Source organism: Euprymna scolopes, chromosome 28 (assembly GCF_053919585.1).
Source record: "Euprymna scolopes isolate OS-2025 chromosome 28, ASM5391958v1, whole genome shotgun sequence".
Lineage (NCBI taxonomy): Eukaryota > Metazoa > Mollusca > Cephalopoda > Sepiida > Sepiolidae > Euprymna > Euprymna scolopes.
Window position 1 is genome coordinate 9106230 of NC_136509.1, and position 17500 is coordinate 9123729.

General features: G+C 33.2%; 1 protein-coding gene across 2 annotated transcripts in view; it reads left to right on the forward strand.

Annotated features, from left to right (window-relative positions):
- Positions 1–17500, forward strand: part of LOC145249442 (glutamate receptor ionotropic, kainate 2-like) — a 1370511-nt gene that overhangs the window by 1224537 nt on the left and 128474 nt on the right. For both annotated transcript variants that reach the window (XM_080110999.1, XM_080111000.1), the window contains one exon: positions 12473–12634. In XM_080110999.1, coding sequence (XP_079967125.1) covers positions 12473–12634 — 162 coding nt within the window. The remainder of the gene's footprint in view (positions 1–12472; positions 12635–17500) is intronic.

The window sequence follows — 17500 nt, forward strand, 5'->3', positions numbered from 1 at the left end:
AAATTAAACATTTTATTTTTCAATATTTTTATGTCAAGTCAGAGTGATCTAATCATTATATGATGATCTATGCATAAGAGCTATATATATTATACCTGAGTATTTTATTGTTACTTCCTTTTTTATGTAGGCAGAAATACAAACACGTTCGCTGAGAGATCTTAATTTTTTTATTTTGGAGAGAATTGATTAAGCAAAGAGAGAGATTAGCATTCTCTTAGCAAACTAATAATTTAGTAAACTTAACTGAAATGGTGACATACAGCATGAGATATGGAGGTAAAATCTTTCAATTTGCGATTGTTACAGTATTCTACATTATGGGCGATGTCTCTTTCACACGGTTTTCATGAAGATACGAGTTTGAAAACCTTTTACTTTCTTTCAGCTCGAAAAACGTGAAATCCTTCATCATCTTCTGATACAAGATGCCTTCAATAAGTTTTCAGACTTTTTGCTTTATTTACTCTCGAAGTAATCTCCTCTGGCTGCAATGCACTTCTGTGAAAACAACTTCTGGAATACCTCATGATGTACGAGCGTGTCAATGGCCCTCGTCACAGCCTCTTTTATTTCCACGAGCTTAGGGAACAACCAAAAGCCACAGGGAGCAAGGTCAGGACTATAGGAAATGCGAGACACTTTCAGATGCACATCTTGGTCGAATGGCAAGGATGGAGTTGTGTACTGGCGTAACGCTTCCCTCGAGGAGGTGGTTAAGGACTGTTATTTCTCTAGATTCTCGGCACGTGTCGTCTAGACTCCTCTGAGGCTGTTACTTGAAATCTGGTATGTTGAAAGCGAATATCGAAGCGGCAGGCAGGAAGAAAGACAAACAATTGTAGTCTATCTACAAAAACTTAATTTTAACAAAATTATGTACAAAATTTTTTTACAATTCTCATTCAGATTTTCTAAGTTCTTTTCAAAGTCTCAACTCTCTTCGCAGACAGCTACAGACAGATGTATGAGGTGGGGAGGGGTCACATCTCTTCTCGGACTCAACAAGCAATCTGCTTTGAAACTCTCCATTCACTCTGCGACTCAACTCTGGCTAATTTTCGCACGACAGTCGTATATATAATAAGGTATGTGGATGGGTAGTAATTCTCACCAGCCAATAAGATTTCGCCACGAAATCTCCACGAAATCGAAAGCCCCAGATCCCTGGGTGGGAACCATTTCCACACCTGAAATTCTCTCACAAATTGCAAGGACAGATGTCTATTCAGACATCCAACCCTGGATTCATTTAAGGCCAGACAAGTTTCTAAGTGAAATTTCCTGTCGTCAACTTTTAGCCGTAAAAATATATTTCTCTGGGTTTCAAACAATATCTATTTTGACATGAAATAAAATATGTATATTTATCTTCTCTATCTTAAATCCTTCGGTTATCTGGCGTCACCCGGGAATAAAAAGCTACCTCAGCGTAGTTCTAACGCTCCTCAATGGGGGATTACATTACACTGGTGCATTCGCGCGAATTTTTCGCATCTTCAGTTCCTCGCGAATAATTGTGTGTACGGTTTCTACATTGATATAAAACTGCACACTTATTGTCTCTATAGACATACGACGGTCATTATCAATGAAATTCTTTATTTGGCCAATCAATCAGGTGTTCTAAATTTTATACTCTTCTCATACCTCACATCATCCGCCACAGACTCCCTGCCTTCCTTGAATCCTTTATCCCATTCAATAACTGATGCGGGATTCATGCAACAAGGTCCGAAAGCAGTCTGAAGCATTCCATGCATTTCCGTGGCATTTTTTCAAAATTTACTTACTATTCTTCTGAACTGTTCTCTCACGTCCGAATTGCATATCTGAAATTCTTCAGCTGTGAAAATAAGGTTTTAGTAAAGTGTATTCCAATTCCTGTTGTAGCTGTTCATTTGAATCTGAAATCATAAAAATTGGTCAGCTATCTCATAAGATGTATATCAATAACATACTGAATTTTCAAAAAGTTATGATGATTTTAAATGCCTGTACAAAAAAGTCTGGAAACTTATTAAAGGCACTCCTACCCCTTGCTTTGTCTACGCCGTTTAGCTTTCACCTTACATGTCAGCCATCCTGGAAATGATTCAATTTTGTTTTGGATTATTGCTATGCACTCAATGTGACCCTTGTTAAAATTCACATTAATCCAACTTAATTGCTATTGATGTAGGGTCTCTTATAGATAACACAAATTAGAAAAGCGCACCCAATAATATCACAACTATCTCCATTTTTCTCCATGTACCGTTGTCCGCCGATCAACACACGTCCAGTTTCGGTCGCAAAAAAAAAAGAATCGGAAATAATTCAACTTGTTTGTTCTTTGTAGCAACAACATTTATTTCCTCGTTGTTACAGCTCTGACGTCATCTACGAAATCTAGAACGTTATCCACGTCTCTCACGAGATCTCAAACGTTATTTCGCTTCCCGTTCTCTTTATCTTTTTTATAGTCATTTTTCTCACCGGTGATGTCACTTCGTATGAATTTACATACACGCATCCGCGTTGTGTTGCACTAATAATGTTTTGTGCTAAGATTTATACTTGACTCTTTGGTGTATACAATTAAACATTTGGCTTCCAATATAACCAGGGTATAACCATATATGTGTCCGCCACTGCAACAGCGAGAAAAATAGACCGAAATAAAAGTAAAATTCAATTTGGTTGACCCTTCCTTGCAATAATAAAATAACAATCATGAAAAAATATAAAGAGTGTCTGAATGCAGCTTGAAATTGAGATGAAGAAAAAAAGCGGTAAGTGAGGGGAAACGGGAGAGCAGTGGGCTGTTTTGTCAGGAAAGACGCCGAATGATTCGGTGGGCGCAGGTTGCCTGTCACAGGACATAGATGTAAAATCGATTGAGAGATTGACTTTCTGATTCTTTTTTTTTTTTTTTTTTTGACACAAGAAGACGCTGACGCTAGCCAATTCTGGCAATCCAGTGAAAAAAGATAAATAGGTAGATGCAAAAACAATGAAATTGACGGTTGAAGATGAACCAACATATAGATTACTATTGCTAAAGATCTTCGTACTATATACATTATATATAAGCCAACTGAAAGATAAGGAAGATCGAAAAATGAAAATATCAACAGTTGTTAATTAATCAACAGAGATAAATACGTATTCATGAATTATTTCTAAATAATACATGAGTATTTATCAATTCTACTAGTAATCGATAAGTATTTATAAAACTGTTATATATATATATATATACTTATATGTGTATATATATAAGTATATATATATATATATACATATATATATATATATATATATATATATATATATATATATATATATATATGTGAACGTGTCTGTGTGTGAGTCTGTATACATTATCCTACGCAATAACTCTGTCAATTTTAAACCTACAGATTCGAAATTTGATATACAGGGTACTGAGATTTCAGAAAATCGATATGATCGGTTTTCGGACATAAATTTGGCGATTAGGGGGTCAAAGTTCAACGATTTGACCTTTGAGAACTCTACAAAACTCCTCCTAAAATTTCGGGTCTAAACACGTGAAATTTTATATATAGGTTACTTGAAAATGGATCTAACTAAATAACTTGATTTGGGCCCTAAACAATAAATGTTAAGGGTTTATAATAGGGGTAAAAGTTTAAAAAAATGACCTTTTTTTTTTTTTTGCTCAGCATAAACTTCAAACCCGGGCAATGCCGGGCACCCATGCTTGTATAGCTATAAAAGTGAAAGTGTCTCTGTGTGTCTGTGTACATTTCCCTACGCAATAACTCTGTCAATTTTTAGTCTACAGACTCGACATTTGATATACAGAGTACTGAGATATGGGAAAATCGATGTGATCGGTTTTGGGCCAGAAATTTGGCGACTAAGGGGTCAAAGTTCAACAATTATACCCTTGAGAACTCTACTAAACTCCTCCGACAATTTTAGGTCTACACACGTGAAATTTTAGATATAGGTTCCTTGGATATGGATCTAACTTAATAACTTGATTTGAGCCCAAAACAATCAATTTTAAGGGGTTATAATAGAGGTCAAAATTTAAAAAAATTGACCTTTTTTTTTTTTTTTTGCTGAACATACACCTTCAAATACCGGGGCAACGGCGAGAGCCCATGCTAGTAGATATATGTAGATAGATAGATAGATAAGAATAATGGAAATACGATTATAACGAGATGGAAAGATAAAAAAGGAACAAAGCAAGTTATAACTGACGTTATTCGATAGGTATTATTAAAACTGATATATATATATAATGATTAATATTCACCCTAAACAAGGCACATTGCCACTTTGATGTAGGGAGCATATTACAGGGACATGAGCTACAAGGGTACTATGTGGGGAGTTGGGCAGGAAGAAGTCGGTTCACGTTACACTTGAACTTCTGCATGTCAGTATAGTTGGGGAAGCAGGAACCCGGAAAGGAATTCCAAAGTCTAGCGGTTCTGGAGAAGAAACTACTGGAGTAGAAGACTCTGTTACATCTAGTGATCTCAACTGTGAATGGGTGGGATTTTGCTGCTTGTTGGGTTTGTCAGGGGGATTAACGTCGAGGGGGCACAAGTGCTTGTAGTTTGTCGGAACATTCACCGTCAAAGTACTTATATAACAGGCAGAGGGATGCAACATTTCGTCGTTGGGACAGAAGCTGAAGCTTAGATGACATTTCAGGACCTATCAGGTTGGCGACTCTCTTTTGAACCTTGTCTAAGAGCAACAATACTCCATACATGGGCGAATGGTAACCTTATAGAAGTACGGGATGCTTTCTAGCACGATAGAGAGAACCTACCTTTTTCGCAACGATTCTGGTAATGCTCTCAATGTAATTTTTCTAACTCATGTTTCCTGTGAACGTTAGGTTGAGGAGTTTAAAAGATGTACTTTCAGATAAAGAGTCTTTGGCCATTGCTATTAGTGGTAGAGAAGGTTTCTTGTAGTTATTGAAGTTTAGTCTTGGCAGCATTAAATGTGACCATCCATTTTTGTCCCCATTCCACTACAGATTGGAGGTCGCCCTCTAGTGTTTCTGCCATTTCTTTAGATATGTGTTCATTTATTTTCCTGTCGTGTCAGTTATAGAGCTTGGTATCATCAGCATATATACCCATCTCGCAGACAATTTTTCAGGAAGGTCATTTATGAATATTAGGAATAATAAAGATCCAAGGATAGACCTCTGAGGCACTTCTGCATTTTTATCATATTGTTTAGATGTACGACCATCGAGGATGACCTGGATTTTTCTCTTAGCTAAGAAGGAGTTTATTATGTTAAGTATTCTTCCAGTGATAGCGTATGATCTGATTTTCCTGAGAAAACCTTCATGACATACCTTGTCAAAAGCCGTAGATATATCTAGAGCTACAGCTCTACCCTCCCCTGATTTGTCAAGTGAATGGTATGTACGCTCAGAGATTACAATTAGGATGTCTGCCGTGGAACGGGCTTGCCTAAATTCATATTGTTGGTCAGTCAGAAGTTTAGCATCTGTAAGGTGATGAAGGCATATATATATATATATATATATATATATATATACTCCTATAAATTCGTTTTTTTTTTGTGTGTATCGATATTCATATTAAACCCCCTCTTTTCTATTTATTTAATGTATTTATTTGCTTCCCCACCAAAGCAAATTAGGCACAAGGCAGTTTTTAATGTGGGGTAAAAACCAGCTCCCCTAAAAGTAGGCAAAAGGGGGCACTCTGGATACCAAAAATAATAATTGTCCCAGTATAGAGGGTTTCCCCTCCATTGACTGGTACAAATTATCTCAAGTGCAGCATCTGCAGAACAGATACCACACCCTGATCCCGGCCCGAAGGCCAAGAACAACAGAAAAAAGACAAGCCTCTTTTCTATTTATTTTAAAAGAAAATACAATTTTCTTATATCTTGGTTGTAGAATTGCATTCACTAGCAAACGATCTAGCTAATTTGCATATTCTTTTAAATATTCATGTTAATCAATTCTCTGTTAGTTACTTCAGTTTTTTATGGGATAATCATCTTTAGTTAAATATTACCTGTAATAATATTCATGCAGATATTCTACATGATTTATACTTGCATAATATTTGCGGAAAAAGTTTATCTTAAACACAAAATTGTTTCAATATATATTTATGTATACTTATATATTTTTTTTAAACAAATATATATATATAGATAGATAGAAGTGAAAGTGGCTGTGTGTGTGTACATTTCCCTACGCAATAACTTCTTTTTTTTTTTTTTACAAAGGCATCACCACATTATCAAGGCCCAGAGGCCACTCAAGGATAAGGGTTAAAGAGTGTACAGTAGAAATTGGTCAATATAGTAATCATTAGTAATGAAAATTTGGTAAATTTGATAACTTATATGAAACGGCTCATCAAGAACTTATTTACTTTAGACTTGAACACAACCATATTGTAGTCAGCCGGAAAGCAGGAAAACGGAAGATAATTCCACAGGCGTGCAGTTCTAAGAAAGAAGCTTTGTTCATGGAATCTACGTTTAGGTTTAGGCACAGAAAAAGAGTGGGGGAAATTATTGATAGTGTTTATAGCTAGACGAGTGTTTCTTGTGAAAGTTTGGCGAGGGGGGACCATAGATTGAAGCTCAGTTGAACACTTTCCATGAAAATAACGATACATCAGAGACAAACTCGCAACATCTCTTCTGTGAGATAGATGTTGCAGGGAAGAGAAAAGGACATCTCCTACGAGGCTACGAAGTCTATTTTGAATTCTATCAAGGCAGGATAAGTCCTTTCTAGCAGCACCTGCCCAGATGTGGCAACAGTATTCCATCCTTGGACGTACCTGGCTCTTATATAGATAGAGAATAGCATCAGCAGTGAGATATCTACCGGATCGATAGAAAGATCCCACCATTTTTCCTGTCAATTTTTAGTCTACAGACTCGAAATTTGATATACAGCCTACACGTGAAATTTTTAGATATAGGTTCTTTGGACATGGATCTAACTTAATAATTTGATTTAAGCCTAAAACAATAAATTTTAAATGTCATAACAGGGGTCAAAGTTAAAAAAATTGACCTTTTTTTTTATTTTTTGCTCAGCATACACCTTCAAACACCCGGGCAACGCCGGGCCGAAATGCTAGTATATCTATAAAAGTGAACGTGCCTGTGTGTGTCTGTCTGTCTGTGTGTCTGTTTACATTTCTCTACGCAATAACTCTGTCAGTTTTCAATCTACAGACTCGAAATTTATATACTGAGTACTGAGATATGGGAAAATCGTTGTGATCGGTTTCCGGCTAAAGATTTCGCTGTTAAGGGTCAAAGTTCAACAATTTGACCTTTGAGAACTCTACCAAACTCCTCCGATAATTTGTGGTCTAAACTCTTGAAATTTTAGATATAGGTTCCTTGGACATGAATCTAACTTAATAACTCGATTTAAGCCCAAAGCAATAAATTTCAAAGGTCATAACAGGGGTAAAAGTTTAAAAAATTGACCTTTTTTTTTACTTTTTGCTCAACATACACCTCCAAACACCCGGGCAACGCCGGGCCGAAATGCTAGTATATCTATAAAAGTGAACGTGTCTGTTTGTCTGTCTGTTTAATCGGTTTGGGTCGAAAATTTTTAGTTACCAATATATAAATGAATGTCTGTATGTTTGCATGTCTGCCTAAAACGTTTGACAGAGGCGACGGATTTCATCAAGATCCGTATCGTTTTGAAGCTCGACTCTTCCGACGACAAAAACCGAAAAATTGGCTAAAAACATTAATATTAAAACAGTTTTAAACAGGGAGGGTCGCTTTTTTTGCCGATATTTTTGAAAGTCATCCCCTCTTTTCGATTGTCTAGTCTTAATTTAAACCTACGTCACTTCCGGTTTTGCGGTGGTCGTAACAGCAAAGACGTCACGTTTTTTTTCTCGTTGTTTTCCTCTTTTGCGGTATGGGTTCGAGCCTGCCTTCCTACTACCACTTTTTTTCTCAACACACACCTTCAAACATTCGGGAAACGCCGGGCACTAATGCTATATATATACATTCTCTTCTAATTTAATCATCCAGAAAAGTCTTACAATTAAGACGAAACGTTCATGGACTTATAACTTGGTTTGTTCATTTCTCTCTCTCTCTCTCTCTCTCTCTCTCTCTCTCTCTCTCTCTCTCTTTATATATGCATACATACACACACACACACACACACACACATATATGTGTGTGTGTAATGTGGGTGGATACAGCACAACACGTGTGTATATGTGTATGCACATGTATGTATACCTACAATTTTTTGTCTTTAGGTATTTGTATATATATATGCATGTATATCTGTATGCATATGCGAAATTGTTTGTCGTTCTTGATTTGTCTACTCGAAGTCTGCTGAACGAGTTTCTGTTGTTATTTCAGTACTGAAAGCAAAAGTCCTGGTGGTATGTTTTTGCTTTTAGCATTTAGAAACGAGTAGGTCGAAAACTCTGAAAACACAAAAACAGCCAACTCATCATAACGAGTGAATGATAATCTGGCAATTCCTGTGCGACTAAGTCTTATTTCGCTTGATTAATATAATTGAGTTTTATTTTTAATATAATTGAGTTTTATTTTTAATATAATTGAGTTTTATTTTTAATATAATTGAGTTTTTATTTTTAATATAATTAAGTTTTATTTTTAATATAATTGAGTTTATTTTTAATATAATTCAGTTTTATTTAATATAATTCAGTTTTATTTAATATAATTGAGTTTTATTTTTAATATAATTGAGTTTATTTTTAATATAATTGAGTTTATTTTTAATATAATTGAGTTTTATTTTTTATTATTGAGTTTTATTTTTAATATAATTGCATTGTTTACATTTTGAAGTCGAGTAATTATTGATCTTTGTCGGTAAATATATGAAATCAGTCATAGTTTGATTTGTTCCAAATCGATATTCGTGAAGATATGATATTTGACATTTCTTAAATGCGATAATGGCGATGGTATAATTATTTTGATCGGAAAATAAATGTTTAACTGTGTGCTCATCCACCAAAATACCAATGTTAAACTTGGAAACTTTGCCTCCACCCGATTTCAAACTTTCCATAACGCTCGGAAAAAATGTAAACAGAAAAAAGAAAAATCGAACGTAACGAAACGAAATAAAACGGAAATGAATTAGTAAATGGTACCCAAAAAAGAAAAAAAATAACGATGTCAAACTTTCCAGAAAGATCGAAAAAATGTAAAAAAAACTAACGATGTAAAACTTTCCAGAAAGATCGAAAAAATGTAAACAGAAAAAAGAAATATGTCAAACTTTCCAGAAAGATCGAAAAAATGTTAAAAAAAAAAAAATATGTCTAACTTTCCAGAAAGATCGAAAAAATGTTAAAAAAAAATAAATATGTCTAACTTTCCAGAAAGATCGAAAAAATGTAAACAGAAAAAAGAAAAATCTGAGGGAACGAAACGAAATAAAACGGAAATGATTTAATTTTTGGTTTAAAAAAATGGAAAGAATCTGTGTCTATATATGTATAGTTCTTAGTGTAAAACTGCGAACAATATAAAAGTAAGCAATATATTTGTCTTAGTGTAAAAATGTGAACAACGTAAAGCTAAGCCTGGTTTAGGTGTAAATTTGATATTTGAGATTACGAAATGCGATAATTACGATGGTATTATTATTTTGACCGAAATAGTAATTCCTAACTGTGGGAGCAGAAATAACCCTTCCCCCACCAAAAAAAAAAATAAAACAAGAAAAAAGAAAATAACGATGTCAAACTTACCAGAAAGTTCGTAAAAACGTAAACAGAAAAAAGAAAAATCGAACTGAACAAAATCAAATGAAACGGAAATAAATATATAAAAATAAAGATGTCAAACATTCAAGTAAGATGAGAAAAATGTCAACAGAAAAATATAACGGAACGAAACGAAATATAACGGAAATGATGTAATAAAGGTTCCAAAATAAATAAATAAATAAAAATAAAATGGAAAGAATCTGTTTGTAATTTGTTTGTATTAGTGTAAAATGTGTACAACGTGTAAGTAATGTATTAATATTTCCTAGTATATAAATGTGAACAACGTATAAGTAAGAGTTGTGCGTTTTCCCCAATAGGAAGCAGTTCAGTCTTTGTAAATAACTAAGAACCCCGTAAACGGTGGGAGTCCGTAAAAGTTCCTCTTGAACGATCAAACATCGGTGTAAATGGGGAGCGGGAAAAGAGGGAATTTAATAGAGATAAAGATTTTACAACTTCCATTAAATCTAACCGATTTTGGCAATGGACTCTCACCAGAACAAATATAGAAATGGACGATTATCGAGCAAGTGTAGAGGTAATAGGCCTATAGCACACCTCAGATAATGTGTCGCAGTTTGTGCATATCACATCTGCATGAAATGTTCTGATTTTTAATCCTATTAAGGTCAAACTCACACGGGAAAAAATGAGTTCATTTTATTTATATAGATAAAAATGAGTTCATTTTATTTATATAGAGAAGAGAAGAGAAAAAAATGAGTTCATTTTATTTATATAGAAAAAAATGAGTTCATTTTATTTATATAGAAAAAATGAGTTCATTTTATTTATATAGAAAAAAATGAGTTCATTTTATTTATATAGAGATAATTGAGGTTAATTTTTAATATAATTCAGTTTTATTTTTAATATAATTCAGTTTTTGAGTGAGAGAAATGATTCATTCCGTGTTACAAATAAAAATTTCGGTGACACCAGAAATGGAAATTTTCTTTTGCTTGAACATATCAGACGTACTAAAAGGCATGAACTGAGTCACCATTATATCAAGAACGAACTTATCGACCTGCTTCCTAAGTCAAATCAAAACAATATCATTTCCAAAGTTTTTGCATCAAAATATAGCACTAGCTCGACGACCGGCGTTGCCTGGTTGTATAATACGCTTAAACATATTTTAATTTATGCAGATTGCGTGCGTATTATTATACAATCAATCCTTTATTGAACATTATATATTACGATTACTAATTTGCACGGTAGACTAATTCGCAAAAAAATTATCAACATAAAATAAATAATAATGATAAAATCTTTAATTGGAATTCGTTATTGAGATGAGTATTATTTGTATTAATTAATTTATTACAGACTATTATTCTGGCAGTGATTGCTGGGAATGCAGTTAGGAGATTCGAAGTTCCTATCGGTCGCGGTTACCACCTGACGAAGGCCAGAGGAATAGTTGGCCGGAACGTCGTGAAACAACAACTAATAAGGATGAGAATAATAGTCCGTAATAAATAAATTAATATAAAAGATAATGTCATTCATCAAATTCCGTCTGTGTTTGTTTACAATATCACGTCAGCTGATATTTGAGTTTGACGATGAATCCCCTGGTAAAGTCACTTCTGATTAATGTTTAGTTTTCAAACATACAAACGAAGAAATGATTTTCGGCAATTTTAAAATATACCGTAAATTGAACACATCAATAAGAAAAATTAAAATAAAATGTTGAGGTACACCAGGGCTTGAACAGGGGGATCATTCGATCTGCAGTCGAATGATCCTCTACTACTGAGCTATATCACCAGATTATAATAATTCGGTTTTTAAGAAGAAATAATTTGCTGAGATTTTATTATCTCCCTTGCCGGTGTAACGTAAAGTGTTGCCCTGTAAGAATTCTTTTTTATTTATAAGAAAAAAGACTATTTTTAGGATCAGATTTTTTTCGATTTTCGATACTTATCGGACGAATTTATGCACAAAACATATCTAAGAACTCTGCCAGACATATAAATTACCTTTGTATGAAATTTGCAAAAGATAGGCTCAGCCGTTTCGGAGCCTATGAAAACGGAAGCTACATACACACACATAAGGTAGCTTTTATATAATAGTAGAGATATATAATACGAGATTACACAGCTGGTATCACAGAGAGCAATAACACGATAAACATTTTTGTATTGGGGTAGATAAACACTCCATCAATCTAACCATGTGCGGAACATCCAGGTGACCAACACATGATTAAACACTCAAAATTATAAGGAGAATTAAGAGCAACTGGGGTAATCCTGAGAATGCGCTCGAGCCTTCTTCTACACCTTTATGTCAAGGTAGCCTTTATGTCGCCCTCGTCTATAGTCGATCACTTAGCTTTTTAGCGTTGTTCTTGTTGACATTTTCATTTTGTTTTATAATATACTTAAATTGTATTTTGTGATTAAATACTAATAATTTTATATATTTCATTTATTTTGGATTATTGGATTGTGTTCGTGTAGTACCGCAAAGATTTTATAAGGAAGCATGTCCCCATGTTGCTTTCCCATAGGAAAACGTTGCCGAAGTCTAGTCTCTATCGTATATGCTTTTATATTTTGTCTTGCTATTTGTTCTTATGTATTTTTTTATTAATCATTGTATTTGCCTTTGTGAAATTTTTTACTCCGCAGAACGCAGACCTGGCAGTGGGAGGTATGTCCATCACTTACCTGAGAGAGAAAGTAATCGACTTCACAAAGCCTTTCCTCAACGTCGGGATCACCATTTTATTTAAACGACCGGAGAAACAACCGCCGCAGTTGTTTGCATTTCTTGCTCCACTTTCAATCGAGGTATGTTGCGCAACACATCGCATGTGCCGACTGTAAAAATAGGTTTTATTAATTAAAAAAATGCATACTTACTTCAAGGAGCTTCGCCTCATTCTTAGGAACAATATTGTAACCCAATTTGCGGTTGTATCAACACATATATAAATCAGCATCTTCAGGGCTGTATTTTTAGGGATATTTCGACGTCCTCTCATGCACAACGCTTGCTTTTCTCAAATAGTTACCCATCTGCTACTAACCAGAGTCAACATTGCTTAACTTTTTTATTTTAGCTTATTATTTTCACATTATTCTAAAGTAACTGTAACACTCTTTAAAACTTCGTTTTTTTTTCTTATTAAAAAAGAAAACATTGTCCTTTTTTAGTAAAAAATGAAGGGCCAATGTTTTTAATAAAAAAAAACAAATAAACTTTAATCAATTTAAATTAGTCAGAAAAAATGGTTAATTTTATTTAAAATAATTTCTTTAATCGATCATGATGTCGTGATTACAATATTTCGCCAGAATTAATTTTTTACTACAATTCTATAATTTCTTCAGCCATTGTGTACAGAAAATATTATTTTACTAAAGAGAAATATTTATTTACATTACTTTCTGTGATAAAAATATTAAATGAAGTACTTTTAGAAAACTGCTTTAATTAATTATACAAAATCATCAGCAATATTTTTATAACATGAATTTGTAACTACTTCTATGAAAGGAAGGATGGAACACTGTTGCCATATCTGGGCAGGAGCGGCCAAAAACAGCCTATCATGCCTTGACAGAGTACAAAATAGACTTCGTGGCTTAGTGGGGGATGCCCTTTTCTCTACCCTGCAACCTCTCTCCCACAGAAGAGACGTTGCGAGCGTATCCTTGTTTCATCGTTATTTCCATGGCAGGTGCTCGTCTGAACTCCAATCTCTGGTCCCCCCTCGCCAATCTTTCACGAAAAACACCCGTCTAGCTGAATCCACTGTGAAAAATTTCCCCCACTCTATATCTGTGCCTAAATCAAAACGCGGATTCCATGAACAAAGCTTCTTTCTTAGAACTGCACGCCTGTGGAACTCTGTTCCGTCTGCCTGCTTCCCTCCGGACTACAACTTGGATGTGTTCAAGTCCAATGTTAACAAATTCCTAATGAACCGCCCCCTTAATTAAACACTTCATCAAATCTCCACACTAACGTAATGTACTTGCAATAACCCTTATCCCTGAGTGGCTTCCGGGCCTTGATAAGTGGTGATCAATGTGTAAAAAAGAAAAAGTACTTCTTTGTAATTTTTTATGTATTTCTTTTAAAACGTTTAATGTACTTCTATAAAAAGGTTTGAAGTAATTCTATGAAAACATTTGAAATACTTCTTTAAAATTATTTGAAGTAATTCTATAAAAAGTATTTGAAGTGATTCGATAAAAGATATTTGAAGTAATTCAATAAAAAAAGCATTTGAAGTAATTCTAAAAAAAGCATTTGAAGTACTGCTATGAAAATATTTGACGTACTTCTATAAAAAAAAAACATTTGAAGTATTTTTAAAAAAAAACATTTGAAGTATTTAAAAAAAAAAACATTTGAAGTACGTAAAAAAAAATATTTGAAATAATTTTTCCAAGAGTGATTGGGTATATTTGCTTGAAAAATATTTATACTTTTTTTCTTGTTGATTTTTCAAATAATTGCTGATTCGTCAAAGATTTAAAAACAGAAAATGTTGATAAATTGTGTACATTGCTGATGGAAAGTTAAATGTATTAATACTTTCTCTGATCAGAAATAGTGTAGAAACTAAAAGTATGTTTTGTTTCTGTTTATACAATCCGCTGTTTAAAAATGAGAGATCAAAGTAAATGCCATTTCAAATTAAAATATGACAGACTAACAAATACGTTGTTTCAAACTGAAACATGAAAGAAAACAAATATAATATTTCAAATTAAAACATGACAGACTAACAAAAATTATATTTAAAAGTACAACGTAACAGAAAACTAAAATGATATCAAATTAAAACATGACAGGCTAACAAAAAATGATATTTCAAATAAAAACATGACAGACTAACAAAATACTACTTCAAATAAAAACATGACAGACTAACAAAAATGATATTTCAAACTAAAGCATAATGAAGAAAAATACTATTTCAAATTTAAACATGACCGACTAAAAAAATTAATATTTTAAATTAAAACATGACAACCAACAAAAATGATATTTCAAATTTGAACATGACAGACTAAAAAAATAATATTTCAAATTAAAACATGAAAAACTAACAAAAATAATATTTCAAATTTGAACATGACAGACTAAAAAAAATAATATTTCAAATTACTACATGGCAAACTAACACAAATGGTATTTCAAATTAAAACATGAAAAATTAACAAAAATACTATTTCAAATTAAAAAGTGAAAAACTCACAAAATTGATCTTTCAGGTTAAAATATGACAGACTAATGATAATACTATTTCAGATTTAAACATGACAGATTTTTAAAAATTAATATTTTCAATTAAAACATGACAAACTAACAAAAATGATATAAAAAACTGACAGACTAATAAAAATACTATTTCAAATTAAAATATGACAGACTAATAAAAATGCTATTTCAAATTAAAACATGACAGACTAACAAAAATACTATTTCAAAATAAACGTGACAAATTAACAAAAATGCTATTCCAAATTTAAACAACATACTAACAAACTTGATTTTTCAAGTGAAAACATGACAGACTAACGATAATACTATTTCGAATTAAAACATGACAAACTAACAAAAATACTATTTCAAATTTAAACACGACAGACTAATAAAAATTAAATTTCAAATTAAAACATGACAGACTAACAAAAATACTATTTCAAATTTAAACACGACAGACTAATAAAAATTAAATTTCAAATTAAAACATGACAGACTAACGATAACTGTACTTGAAGATTACTCACATCTGATATTATCTTGCATTTCTACAAAGCCAAACTAATCCAATAAACAACAAAATCCCACCCCTTCACTGTTGAGGCTCCTAGATACTGCAAGGCCTTCTACTCTTATAGTTTACTTCCTACGAACTGTTTCTTGCTTTTCTGACTTTATTAGCATAAAAGACGCAGAGATTCAACATTGCAGCGATAGGACAGGATGTGGAGCCTTGTTGACAAAGTGGGACCTAATAAATTGGGGATCCTTTTTGGGGCCCTAGCCAAGAGGGAGATTAGTGTTAGATGCGCCAGCCCAAATTTGGCAACAAAACATAATGAACTAAAAGACATTCTATTTCAAACTTACGCTTGACCAAGAAATAGAAATTCTAACCTGAGAAGCACCAAAATCCCATCCCCGTCTTGTTAAGCTCCCCCGATACCGGAAAGCCTTCTAGTCTTATCATTTCTTACCTCGCACTGCTGAACTTTGGAATTTATTCCCTGCAGAACTTTAAATGTGGACAAACATATCTCTGTTGAGCTCCCCAAAATTTCCTGTGAGCCACGATCCCAAATAGTAACCCCTTACCTTCCAAGCGGCAATATGGCTTATTTCGGAATGGAAAAAAAAAACAGTAAAACTAATGTTGTTTCAGATTTTATCGTGACAGATTAATGCAATCTCATGTTGAAACTTTAGTGTCACAGAGCAACAATGCCTTTCTTAGCGGATAAAAAACGCCTCTAAGAATGGAATAATTCAAGAAAACCATAGTTACTCTATTAGACAACCATCGTATGTGTTTGGATTCAAGTGGTGTGTTTCCAAGTATAAAAAGAAAACGGAGAGTTGCGCTGAATCTTACGTAAAAAGAAAACGGAAACTGACGTCGGAGTTGTTGATATTTAGTCGACCATTGACTTCCTCATCTTTCTGTCCACCCTAAGCTTCCCCACTTCCTCGATATGAGCAATGTAAGGTCATCGAGTGAGCAGCACCTGCCACTTAAATTGATAACAGTTCAGGAAAGTTACTTTCTCACAACCTTACGATTTTATTTGCAAAACTTGAGAATTCATCCTGACACCGGATGTCACAACGCTGATCTTTTAAGAGATGAGGAAGCTGAAGCAAAGATGAGAAAAAGTTCTTTTTTCATTTTAATATGATTTTATGCGACTGAAGATTTTAACTAATATATTTATATATAACAGTAATCTATTTATATATAACAGTAATCTAGTATATATATATATATATATATATATATATATATATATATATATATTGAAAAGTTGCATTTATATTTTAATGATTTTATGCAAGTAAAGTGCGTAATAATTAGGGTAATGACAACAGCATATTCTTTTCCTTATTTTGATTCTCAGGTAGATATCCATTGATATCTTATATGTTTTAATATAGAGTGATGTGGTTCTCGGTTGATTATATGTGTCTAACTGAATCGGATATGTTCTCGAGAGTCAAAACAATGAAAAGAATATACTGTTTTCATAGCCCGATTAATCTATTTACTTCAAAAGTGCTCAATACATAGGTAGAGCTATATATATTTTATAACTTACTATATATATGTGTGTGTGTGGGTGTGTGTATGTGTGTCTATGTATATATGTGAGTACGTATAAGTCTATAAAACTTGTGTGTATGTGTGTATATGTCTGAATAGAGATCCATATATGTCTGCATATACATTGTTTATATATAGGCGTGTGTGCGTATGTGTCTGTATATGGATGTGTAGAAATGCACATATGTATGCATATGTATGTATGCATATTTGCGCGTACGTGAGCGTACGCATTAATTATTTAAAAAAACATTGTAAACTGAAATGAACATGTCGATCTATAGCGATTACGAAATATTTAAATGGAACCCTGTACTTGTCACAAACATGACATCTA